The sequence below is a fragment of the Orcinus orca genome, chromosome 20 (assembly GCF_937001465.1).
Source record: "Orcinus orca chromosome 20, mOrcOrc1.1, whole genome shotgun sequence".
Taxonomy (NCBI): Eukaryota; Metazoa; Chordata; class Mammalia; order Artiodactyla; family Delphinidae; genus Orcinus; species Orcinus orca.
Window position 1 is genome coordinate 11,477,003 of NC_064578.1, and position 13,389 is coordinate 11,490,391.

The 13,389-nt window shown below is 37.9% G+C and overlaps 1 protein-coding gene across 2 annotated transcripts in view; it reads right to left on the minus strand.

Annotated features, from left to right (window-relative positions):
- The window catches only part of CNTNAP4 (contactin associated protein family member 4), a 265,641-nt gene that overhangs the window by 179,229 nt on the left and 73,023 nt on the right, over positions 1-13,389 (minus strand). For both annotated transcript variants that reach the window (XR_007474456.1, XM_004280676.3), the window contains exon 3: positions 7,754-7,947. Coding sequence is in view for 1 of the 2 variants with exons in the window: in XM_004280676.3 (XP_004280724.2) it covers positions 7,754-7,947 (194 nt within the window). In the remaining variant the exon portion in view is untranslated. The remainder of the gene's footprint in view (positions 1-7,753; positions 7,948-13,389) is intronic.

Below are 13,389 nucleotides of genomic sequence, written 5' to 3' on the forward strand. Positions count from 1 at the left end.
GACATTATACATAGAGAATCCTAAAGATGCCACCAGAAAACTACTAGAGCTCATCAATGAATTTGGTAAAGTAGCAGGATACAAAATTAATGCAGAGAAATCTCTTGCATTCCTGTACACTAACAATGAAAAATCTGAAAGAGAAATTAAGGAAACACTCCCATTAATCATTGCAACAAAAATAAAATACCTAGGAATAAACCTACCTAAGGAGACAAAAGACCTGTATGCAAAAAACTATAAGGCGCTGATGAAAGTAATTAAAGATGATACAAACAGATGGAGAGATAACACGTTCTTGGGTTGGAAGAATGAACATTGTGAAAATGACTACATTACACAAAGCAATCTACAGATTCAATGCAATCCCTATCAAACTACCAATGGCATTTTTCACAGAACTAGAACAAAAAAATTCACAATTTGTAATGGAAGCACAAGAGACCCCGAATAGTCAAAGCAATCTTGAGATAGAAAAACAGAGCTGGAGGAATCAGGCTCCCTGACTTCAGACCATACTACAAAGCTACAGTAATCAAGACATTATGGTACTGGCACAAAAACAGAAATATAGATCAATGGAACAGGATAGAAAGCCCAGAGATAAACCCACACACATATGGTCACCTTATCTTTGACAAAGGAGGCAAGAATATACAATGGAGAAAAGACAGCTTCTTCAATAAGTGGTGCTGGGAAAACTGGACAGCTACATGTAAAAGAATGAAATTAGAACACTCCCTAACACCATACACAAAAATAAACTCAAAATGGATTAAAAACCTAAATATAAGTCCAGACACTATAAAGCTCTTAGAGAAAAACACAGGCAGAACACTCTATGACATAAATCACAGCAAGACCCTTTTTTGACCCACCTTCTAGAGTAATGGAAATAAAAAGAAAAATAAACAAATCGGACCTAATGAAACTTAAAAGCTTTTGCACAGCAAAGGAAAACATAAACAAGATGAAAAGACAGCCCTCAGAATGGGAGAAAATATTTGCAAATGAAGCAACTGACAAAGGATTAATCTCCAAAATTTACAAGCAGCTCATGCAGCTCAATATCAAAAAAACAAACAACCCAATCCAAAAATGGGCAGAAGACCTAAACAGACATTTCTCCAAAGAAGATAAGCAGATTGCCAACAAACACATGAAAGGATGCTTAAAATCACTAATCATTAGAGAAATGCAAATCAAACCACAATAAGGTATCACCTCACACCTGTCAGAATGGCCATCATCAAAAAATCTACAAACAATAAATGCTGGAGAGGGTGTGGAGAAAAGGGAACCCTCTTGCACTGTTGGTAGGAATGTAAATTGATACTGCCACTATGGAGAACAGTATGGAGGTTCCCTAAAAAACTAAAAATAGTATTACCATATGACACAGCAATCCCACTACTGGTCATATATCCTAAGAAAACCATAATTCAGAAAGAGACATGTACCACAATGTTCACTGCAGCACTATTTACAATAGCCAGGACATGGAAGCAACCTAAGTGTCCACCGACAGATGAATGGATAAAGAAGATGTGGCACATATATACAATGGCATATCACTCAGCCATTAAAAGAAACGAAATTGAGTTATTTGTAGTGAGGTGGATGGACATAGAGTCTGTCATACGGAGTGAAGTCAGAAAGAGAAAAACAAATACAGTATGCTAACACATATATATGGTTCTAAAAGAAAAATGGTTCTGCTGACCTTGCGGCAAGACAGGAATAAAGATGCAGATGTAGAGAATGGACTTGAGGACACAGGGATGGGGAAGGGTAAGCTGGGATGAAGTGAGAGAGTGGCATGGACATATCTACACTACCAAATGTAAAATAGACAGCTAGTGGGAAGCAGCCGCATAGCACAGGGAGATCAGCTCGGTGCTTTGTGACCACCTAGAGGGGTGGGATAGGGATTGTGGGAGGGAGGCTCAAGAGGGAGGGGATATATGTATGCATACAGTTGATTCACTTTGCTATACAGCAGAAACACAACACTGTAAAGCAATTATACTCCAATAAAGATGTAAAAACGAAAAAAAAGAAACATTTCAAAAGGACAAAATTGCTTCCCAGAGAGAGGATCTCCACATATATGGAGTGGGGAATGAGAAAAGTTAGAAGCAGACATCTAAAACACTCATCACAGCAAGAAAGGAGAAAAGAGGGTGATGTTTGGTCACTGAACTGTCACACGGTAGAATGTGAGATACAAGTTGTAAAGTGTTTTTCAAACATGCCATCCTCTGGTTGATGACTTGAGAATCATCTGGATGTGACTGTGCACTCTGAAGAGGGCACCAAATCAAATCTCCTGCTAACTCTAATCACGCTCTTCAAATTACTTTTATTTTGCTGGCCTAGGGACAGATCAATTGGAAGAATGTGAAGCAACATTACCATTTATCTTATATCACTGTATATATGTTTCCACAACTCATAGGAGTTCATATACATTTTTGTATATTACATATTGATGTAAAGTTCCAGTATACATGTGCCCAAGAAGTTTATGAGAAGGGACTGACATAACATGTTACAGAATGAGCACAGATGCGAGGAGGTGAAATAAACCACGCTGCTTGATAGAGAAGGCGCCTAGCAAACCGTTCTGATTCATGATTGATGTCACATTAAAAACCTCAATGCAGCCACCTTTAACCATGCACTCCTAGGTTCATCATTTTCAAAAGGGTGGAGAACTTACAGTTAAATAGAAATGTAAACAGGAGATTCCCTGTGGATAAAGGCTAATAAAATAGACTTCCAATAAAAACATCTTTTTGGCACTCAAGTAGAGGCAGTGTTGAAAGGCTGAAGCAGCTTAAGGCACCCTCCAGGCATCTGCCCAAGTACTGAGCCAAGAACTGCAAAGTATTATGCTTGATGACTTGACATGTTGACATACACAGCATCAGCACTGTTACACTTTATATCAACACACATGACTTCTGAAGGCTTAGAATACTAGAATAGCATAGGGAAAGGTCTAGGAAGGTGCACCTCACAAGGCGAGGAGTCCACCAGTCTTACCACACACCTCCCACTTGTATTTCTGCCTCCTTGGGTTTCCTGTTAAATGCCCTCAGTCACCTATTTATTTGACTGGAGATAAATACATGTTAAAATATTTGCAGGTGGTGCTTCTGCCCTGTTTGGCTTATGGAGTTGACAACTCAATCATTCACAGTGATAATAATGCTGTGAATATTTTGTGACAGGTGATGCTTATGCCTAATTGACCATAGTTATCATAGGGGCTCCGTGTCTTTCACCAGCCAAACCCAGAACCATGACACTCAACACTTCTAATTAAAAAATAGTTATACTAACTTCAGAAATATGCTAATATGAAAGTATGGGTTTTTTGTTTGAAAAATCAGATACAATTGAAATCCAGAGGGAGGATATATGTATATGTATAGCTGATTCACTTTGTTATACAGCAGAAACTAACACACCATTGTAAACCAAGTATACTCCTATAAAGACGTTAAAAAAAATAGCACCTGACACATTAAAAAAAAGTAAACTATCGTGCATAACAATCATATTTACTTAAATAATTCATAAAATGAGTACCATCCCATTCCTTGCCCTTATAGTCTGCAGTGTAAAAGAAGCTTGAGCATATATCAGAGAGAATTTGTATAGTTCGGCTGTAAAGTTCCTGCACATGTTGATTTGCTTAAAATAATTTCTAAGATGTTCGTTTCATGAAGTTTCAGCAATTGTTCTTAGATGAGTGAAAATTATACCTTACATTTCCTTTTCCAATCATTTACAGTAAACTGGCTGAAAAGTCTTTTGATCATGGATGTTGAGAGAATTTATTTTGTCTTCACTTTGAGAGGAACAATTTCAGTAGCTTGCATTTCTAAGTTTTTGTAAAATATTTATATGCTATCTAGTAGAGTACTTTGTATAAATTACATTTGTGAGCACTGGACTATAAATTTTATTCCAAAGAATAATTTTTTAAAATACCATATATCTCTCAAGTTTACAGTTCTATTAAATATATGCATGGCCACATAGATAACAAAACATTTTGCCTTTCTTTTTAAAGATTATTTTTAAAAAGCAGCAGGGCATTTGAGTAATTCTTTCAGGTATATAGAAATCACTGTTCTCTCTAGTGGTTGAAGAGGAATAAATAAAGGAAGAATGAGGAATCCTCACGGCAGCATTTCCATCCATATCGATGGGTTTTATTTTATTTGTCTCTAAACTTGTAACAACTGCCTTTTCTTCCTGTTTCCATCACATACTCGTATAATGCCTTAGCTGTTTCCTAACTCTCTTTCACAGATTTATTTGTATCATCTGGAGCAGACTGTGAAGCTCCGAAAGAAAACTGGCAAGTTTTATATAATCTGGATACATCCCATAATATCTAGAAAAACTGGGCCAAAAAAAATACAGTTAGGAAACACATTTGTAAAATGTGACAAAGGGTTAAATTCTTTACTATGAACATCAATTAAAAATTGTTCTTTGGCTAAAAATAAAAACCAAAAAACAAATTAAAGTGATCGGTGTTATACCAGGTGAAAATGTCAAGAGCCAGGGCACAATTTGCTGTGTTTCACTTTTCCTGCGTTGGCAATTACAGATTCACAGAGAGGGAGCTTCCCTCAGAGTGAGACCTGAGTAACTGTGGGGTAGAAACAGAATTATTAGCCTATCTGGGATGAACAGGTAGCGAGAGAGAGAGAGAGAGAGAGAGAGAGAGAGAGAGAGAGAGAGAGAGAGAGAGAGAGAGAGATAGGGAGAGAGGGAGAGAGAGAGAGAGAGAGAGAGAGTGTGTGTGTGTGTGTGTGTGTGTGTCTACATTTATCAACAAAGTCTGAAGATTTGAGGCTGTTTTACCTACACCATAACCTTACCCGTTTTATGTGTGGCCATGGCACCAGCTGCACCAAGTCTCAATTCTGATCTTGACATTCATCTACTTTCTTTACCATATTCAAAATTATAGTCCGGTCCTTACCAAACTTGATAGTCCATTCCGACCACAGTCTCACTGGTTACTACGTGGGAAACCATATCTCTGGATAATGCCAATGTCCATTCTTTTGTTCACACTTTTCCAGCTTCATGGAATTGCTTCCTTAATCCTTCCATAATCTAAGTTTTAATGCTTTTTTCAAGACCCATGTAAGCCCTGCTTTTTTTTGACAAATTCATTCTACAGTGATCTCCATATTCTGTCAATTTCCAAAGCCCTAGGAGTCTGTACTTCAGACTGACTCTGACTCACTCTTTGGTTTGTTCTGATGTTTTTTATCTTTTCAACAACATTAACCCTTTTTTTATTAGCATCTTTATTGGAGTATAATTGCTTTACAATGGTGTGTTAGTTTCTGCTTTATAACAAAGTGAATCAGCTATACATACACATATACCCCGTATCTCCTCCCTCTTGCGTCTTCCTCCCTCCCACCCTCCCTATCCCACCCTTCTAGCTGGTCACAAAGCACCAAGCTGATCTCCCTGTGCTATGCGGCTGCTTCCCACTAGCTATCTATTTTACATTTGGTAGTGTATATATGTCCATGCCTCTCTCTCGCTTTGAGCTCTTTTAATACAGAATTTCGTACAAAGTTAGGCACTGATTAGGAGATCAATGTATTCAAATCTATTCATTGATTGATTTTTTTTCACTAATTTACTCAACAAGTGATGTGCCACACTGGGTGTTGAGTGCTGGAAATGCAAAGATGAGAAAGATAAACCTTTTCCCATGAAAAAGTTCAAAATGTATAGGGGAGAGAGAAATGTAGCCTTCTAACTCTAAAGTACATTAATCTGGTACCATATAAATGTACTAAAAGGAGGAGTTGATGGGTGGAGGAAGGGGTCGCTTTTAGTTGTGCGATCATGAAAGTACCCTACAAGAAAGTGCATTTCATTTATTGGTTCATTCACTCTTTCCCTCATTCATTCATTCATTCATTCAACAAACATTTAGTAATTGCAGGCAACATGCCAGGTACTGTTAAGATTGGGGATACTGGGATGACAGGTTGGAAGGTAGAGCCTCTATTTCCAGGGTGCTCAAACGCCAAAGGAGAAAACAATGAGTAAACCAACAAATGATAGCACAGTCTAAAAAACAATGTTACCTAGCCAGGTAACTGTGATCGATGCCGTTTGTCTTTACATTGATTGGTTTGGACTAGTTAAGGATATCATTCACGTCACTATTGCACCCTGAGCACCTCACCTTTAATAAGTAAGTGAAAAAGACAAATAGCACTATCTAGGTTTCGCTTTCCTCAAGCTTGAACCACGAAAAACAATTAATTGTCATAGTTAATATTAAAAATTTTTTTAAATATCAAAAACATACATCTTACTTAACACAGCTAAATATTAGCACGAATTAGCCGCCATTTATCTAGTTTAAAATCCAATGCTTATTGAGAAAAAAAGAGTAAAAGATAACCCAGACACCTAGTTAAAATAAATACCTCATTAAGCTTTCATTGCTATTGGTTCATAATTACTGTTTATTTTATCCCTACTTTGAATGGTTTTCATGGAACTAATTCAACCATAATATCCAATTTTTCTCGCTCTTATACAGAACTTCAACTTGCTTTGGATTTTAATGCAGGTTTTCTTAAAAATGCTTATAGAAAACTTCTTCCAGCCTGACTGTTGTCCTTGCTTGAGAACGAGCAGGGCTACATCTTCTCAATTCAATTTACATCAATAAACATGCACTGGATGACCACCAAGTACTTTAGAGATACAAAGGTGAGTAAATCACAGTCCATTTCTTCAACGACTGTATCATGTATAACGGACTTCTAGGAAGTTTCAAAAGAGAGGCCATTGACTGATCAAACAGAATTACCATTATGTGCCCAGATAGGCCTCCAAATTATCTGTGTGCCAAGAATGATGCTTCATTAAGTTACTCATTTTCTCTGGTTCCAGCAGCTCAGTCAGAGGAAAATTAAAAACCAAAAAAAACACAGTTCTTTGATTGCAGTATGTTGTCCCTGGCCCACATAAGATCCAAACCAATACTTTTCTACACTAAAAAAAGAAATCCTTTCATCACCACCAAGCAAACTTCCTTTAGCTTCCCTCTTCCATTGGGTGTTTATATACCATCAGTCAACTACAAATACCACCCACTTTATTACAAACGGCCTCCTTGTCAGTCTCCCTTACAGGAGCTGTGCCCTGTCCACAAAACACAGCATCTTACACACTTGAAAGACTAGAGAATGGTTTATATATAAATCATATATGTGTGTGTATATATAAAATACATATATAAATATTCCAAATATTATACATAAAAACCTCCATATACTAGAGAGATTAATTCATAAATCTCAGTCATCAGAAGAAATAAAAGCAATAAATTCTTTTCAACAAACTTAAAGACAATGCAAAACTACTATGTTATTGAACAAAACTTAAAATGTTTTTATATAGGTTTAGTTTCTTTCTTTAACTTCCACACTATTTAGTGCACTAATGAGATTTTTTTTTCAATTTCTGAGGACTCTGCGAAATAAGTTTACCTTTAGTATTTTCATAAATTAAACCATAAAATGTATTAGAAAATGAATAGTAATACATTTTCTCTTGAAAAATGTTTTCTAAGTAATTCTGAAGATTCTGTTTCTAAACTTAGTTTAAGAGATTCGTAAACAGCATGTAGGGATGACTCTACTCTCTCTGAGAGGCTATGAATTCTGTGGAAGAAACATACCCAGATACTGTCCTCTTGTCGATATTGTTTCCAGTTCCTGCCACTGTCACTGAACATTAGGAGGTAGCTGGTCACCCAGTTGGAGCTCCCATATCCCCCTTGGGTGGCCACAGCGGTGATCTCCATTCTCTCTCCAAGGTCAATCTGCAACCACTGGTATTTGTTTGACACAAGTGGAGACCAGCCACCAGCTCCTTTTGTGAAAAGAGAAAAAGGAGAAATGAGCAAAGAATTCGTTAAAAATCTGTTAGTAAACTATCAATCCCAGTAAGACTGTTCCTCTATGGAACTTAAGAAAGTCAAGGGGCTTCCCTTGTGGCACAGTGGTTGAGAGTCCACCCGCCGATGCAGGGGACACGGGTTCGTGCCCCGGTCCGGGAAGATCCCACATGCCGCGGAGCAGCTGGGCCCGTGAGCCACGGCCGCTGAGCCTCCGCGTCCGGAGCCTGTGCTCCGCAACTGGAGAGGCCACAACAGCGAGAGGCCCGCGAACCGCAAAAAAAAAAAAAAAAAAAAAAGTCAAATTTCCAAAATACGAAACTTTCCATAATGCTTGAAAAATATAGAGAAACAAGAATGTAATGTAAATGGATGGAGCCTATGTTAATTATGCTCATTTCTAGGCGTTTCAACCATCTGACACTGGGAGAGTTAACTGAATGACGTTAAACTCACTGAATGTTTAAACCACTTAATTTGACAGGCAGACATCCACGTCAACACTTGGAACTGGCATGTTTACTGCCCACATGCATGACTGTGTAATGATTTGGCCTTAACACCCCTTTGCCCAGAACTTGATTTACCTTCACACTATGGTGGAACTAGAAGACTACCTTTGATGTCTGATCATGTTTAGACTCCTTAGAGCAAGAAGTACAGCATTAAGCCCGGGAATACAAAGACGGCCAAGGGACAGTTCCTGCCTTCACCGTGTTTATAGTCTTATGGGAGGAAAAGACGTTGAAAAGCATATTTGAAACACAACATGAAAAGTGTTAATGGTGAGGCAGGTGCAGGGAATAATAACACAGTAAATAATGGAGAGCTCTATCCAGTGATAACTGGCTTGCAACAGCGTGTGAGAGACCATTACATTTTCAGCAATTTTGCAAGATGATTGTTAAAGATAGGCATCTTTGCAATTGGCCATGGTGGGAGTATTTAAACCACGAAAATTGGCCAACTCTGCAAATCAGTACCCACTCCCACCCCAGCCAGTTTACCAACACATCACTAGTTGTATCCTATCTGGGAAGGGGGGTGGTGGGTGAGAGGACAGTGGATAGGAGAGCCATGGTAAATTGTGTTTGAGCACTCAGAAGTGAAAACAGAAGTCTGTTGTATATTCAAGGAAATATGGATAGAACAGAATTTATTGTGTTTTGTTTTATCCAAATGCACACCAGAAAATTACAGACATGATTACCTACTGTATGTCTTGTTAAGACGTTTCATTCTTCCAGTTTACTATAATAGTGCTTTATTTGAGGAATTTATTTAAGTAATACTGACATTGCTGACTGTGTAAGTATTATGTAGTCACTGTAAAAAACATGAAATAGGGTTTATCCCATTCTTGAATCCATAATTGTCTACTATTCAATATATATTAAAATGCAGTATCTGTTACATAACGTACCATGTAAGAATATTAGTACATGTTTTCTTTTCCCCATTCTTTTGCCATCCACCTTGAGGCTCTAATAATAACTTCTGACAGTTCAGATAGAGATTACCATAAATTTATATACAGTTTTTATTCAAGCATTATTCTTGACATCCATGCCCTGTTTTATAAACGTTGAGTCAGGCACTAATAGAAAGAGATGCCCAATTTTGCTATTACGGTAAGGCACATATCTTTGTGAGACCTAAAGGGACACATCTGTATTAACAACTGCTTTAATAAGATTTAAAAACCCTTCTGATGGCAGATACAACACAGTGACACTCTGAGAGATAAAAAGCAGAACTCTGTGTTACTTACAGCTTCAAAGAAGAGAAGACTGCAAGGAAGGACCATAGAGGGAAATGCCACCCCAGAAAGGGTGGCAAGTTGAAGCCGTAGAGGGCAGCTCACGTATGGCAAGTGAGGTGGGGTAAGCTAAGTTTTGTGAGCTCCAGGGAAGAGGGGCTGTGTCTGGGTGTCTGGCCCTGGCTCCAGGATGATCAGGGTTGATGCATAGTGGCCACAGAGGGTGTGAGTGCAATAAAAGAAGGGGTTGGGTTTGGACATAATCAGCTGCTCAAGACCAGCTTCTAGTCAGGGCCTCAAACTGAGTTAAGACAGCATTTTTTTTAAGTATTATATTCTAACAGTCTCCTCCCTGGACAGCATCACACTAACTCCTGATTGTATTCGGGTATGAGTCCCGAGATTACTTACTACATTGTCTTTAGAACTACATAATTTTTTTTCAAATTTCCTTCTTTCTTGGAGGGAATCATTGTTCAAAAGTGTCTTCCACTTTGTACATCAAAAGTACAATGCTCTCCTTATTGATCCAAAATATTGATACATTGTGCAATTTTTATTGGTGTGTTTTTACTTTTCATTTTCTCTGTAGTTGCCCCTGAAGAACCCGTGGTTTTGGCTAGTGACCTGGATGAGTGGAGTTCTCTTGGTCACCAATACCATCTACCACGTTTAGGTTAGAGTGAAAAATTCTTGCATTTTAAGTAAGAGGGCTTGTTGGGTAGACATGGGCCCTGGCTGCATTTTGGGTGTCTTGGGGTCATTGACCTAGCATGGCTTTGCTGTCCACAAAGGGCACTGCTCATGCAGCCTGTCTGCAGAGCAACAAGAGGCACAGTGCTCTTAACTAGGACACAGCAGTGTCCCCCATATTGTTATGATATATAAATGGAAATCAGCAGTTCCCAATGGATGTAGAAAAGACAGTAGCAATAGGGGTTGGGGAATCTCGGGATTTGGCTACCTGACAGTAGGGTCAACCTTCCTCTCTAGAGTTAACAATAGACCATGTCTTTGAAGTATGGGTACATGATGGGAGTGGTGAGTGGGTAAAAACTTCCCTCTACTGTCCTACCTAATTTTACAATTCTGCCTCAGGGCCTAACAAAAGTTTGCAAGTTGAAAGTCTTCCAGGGTCTGATGTTCACCAAGCATCCTTGGTCCATCTGCAGCATAGCTGCATATGTGTTACAACTGCCTATCCCTCTGCATTTTTATCATTTTTTGCATAGAAAAGTTGGAAAAGAATGAATGAAGTGCCCCCAGCCAGCCATCATCTTTACCTGGAATTTCTATGTTTGGAATTTTATCTACATCACCTTATACCTTTGAGAAAATACTGAGTTATTTTGTTTCTTGCTCTTTCTAGTTAATTTTAATGGTCTAAAGTCAGTAATGAAGATACATTTTTAATACAGAATTGCATAATGTTTCTGTGGCACTTTGACATTCCTTTATAGATCAGTATTTAAAACATGAACACATGAGGGAAGCACAGTGGAAAAAAAAAATAGAATCAGCGTAAGTCTAGTGAGTTAAGATTGGATCATCAGTTCTCATCAGGAGCAAGAAGAACCTCTCACTGACCGCTCCCTCTTCTGGCATCACTCACCATTACAGCTGCACTAACCAAATTGAAACATCTGCAATTAAATGGCCTTGAACATTTCGATTTCTCACCTGTGGCGAAAAGGTACCACTGATATGCTAAATCAAGTGATACCATTAACGAGGTACACCAGTAAAGTAATGGAAATTCAGATGCTCCTAGGCTTTACCAAGTAATTTCAGCAAGATAAGTCAGCCATAGGGAATCCAGAGATTCCTACAGGGTTTTAAACTGTGTGGCTGTATAGACACACGTGGTATAAGTGTGTGATGGAGTGTTATGATTGTTCTAATTTTAAAACAAATGTTGAATAGTGATATGGAAAATGCAAATATACAGATATAGATAAATAGACATGGATATAGAACTCAGCACACTTTGGTAGTGCCAGCCTATGATGACATGTAGGGACAATAGTGACATGAAATGAAAACGTGGCTGCAGCTGAGGTTAAGCTACCCCAGGCGTAGGGTCACTGCCAAACCACCTAGCCTTCTGGAGACATCATATCGTCATAGTGTTTACTTTTTGAATGGAGAAAATGATGGCTAACTCCAGCAAGTTGTTAACCCTGAAGTACTATAAAATGAAATATAGTGAACTTTTAAAATTTACTAACTAAAATTTTCAGCTGGTGGTCAAGTATTATTTGTCCTTAATGATGCTTTTAATATGCCAATAGAGTCAACATCATGGTAGGACAACGTGAGACGAATGACCATCTTCCCATAACCCCATCTATTCCATGGTTACTGAAACTTCATCCACAAGACAGTCTTATCCCTCCATTTCATTTTTCCCCATATCGCAGCCCTCCTTCCCCTATTCCACCCTTCTTTTTCTCCTGCCTTGGCCTCATTACTGAGACTTGGCATAATAAAATGTCATAAATTTATTCAAACAGAAACATTTCTTGCATCTTCGTATCACAGCCTGAAAACTCACACTTAAAAGCCCTCTACCTATTGATGAGACTTTTACACTAAGCATTGTAGTACTGCTATGAGATTTAAATTTAAAAAGCATAATAAGTGCCTACTGATTCTCTCACAGACAGCAAGCATGTGAGTATATGGTGGTTGTTACGTTTTGAATTATAAAACAATTATTATTGCTATGGACTCCAAAGAGTTACCATCACAGTAAAGTTGAGCTCTGGAAAAATTTAGTTACTGAATGACCACAAAACACAGCATCTCTTGTATCTGTTGCCTACTACTTTTAAACATCAGGTTCCTCAGGAACTGGCTTCTGTAACACATGTTGCTATGAACTGTCAGGAAAAAAAAGCAAACTAAAATTTATCTGGTGCCTACTGTATGCTAAGTACTCTACTAGAAATTTTATGTACCATATTAAACTTAATTATTAAAATTATCTAGTGAGATGAAATATATTTTAACATCTCTTCTTTTCAAATGAAACTTTTAAAAAAGAGATTCACAGAAGCTAAGTAAAATTTCCCAAAATTTTAGTATAGATGAGAAATTATTTTTTAATGATTTTAATGTTAGGATCTCATTTAAGAAATCTCCTCCTTTTTCATTCTTTAACCTTGAAATAATTATACAACTACCATTGCCCCAGAGTGGTATATTTTATCCCAAGAATAAATTCAAATAATAGATTGTGTTATTTAAGTATAACTAGGTAACTGGCTGGTACGTTTAAAACCCTTATGTCCTTTCTAGTAGGTGGCACCAATACCTTTATGTCCTTTCTAGTAGGTGGCACCAATACCCTTATGTCCTTTCTAGTAGGTGGCACCAATACCCTTATGTCCTTTCTAGTAGGTGGCACCAATACCCTTATGTCCTTTCTAGTAGGTGGCACCAATACCCTTATGTCCTTTCTAGTAGGTGGCACCAATACCCTTATGTCCTTTCTAGTAGGTGGCACCAATACCCTTATGTCCTTTCTAGTAAGTGGCACCAATATTTAGCTCTGGACATGGAGGCACATCTTACAATTTCATGGAAGTGAAAGAAAAATTGAAGAAAAAAATACTCTTGGTTGGAGCTTTAAAATATGGAAAAGAATCACTTCTCT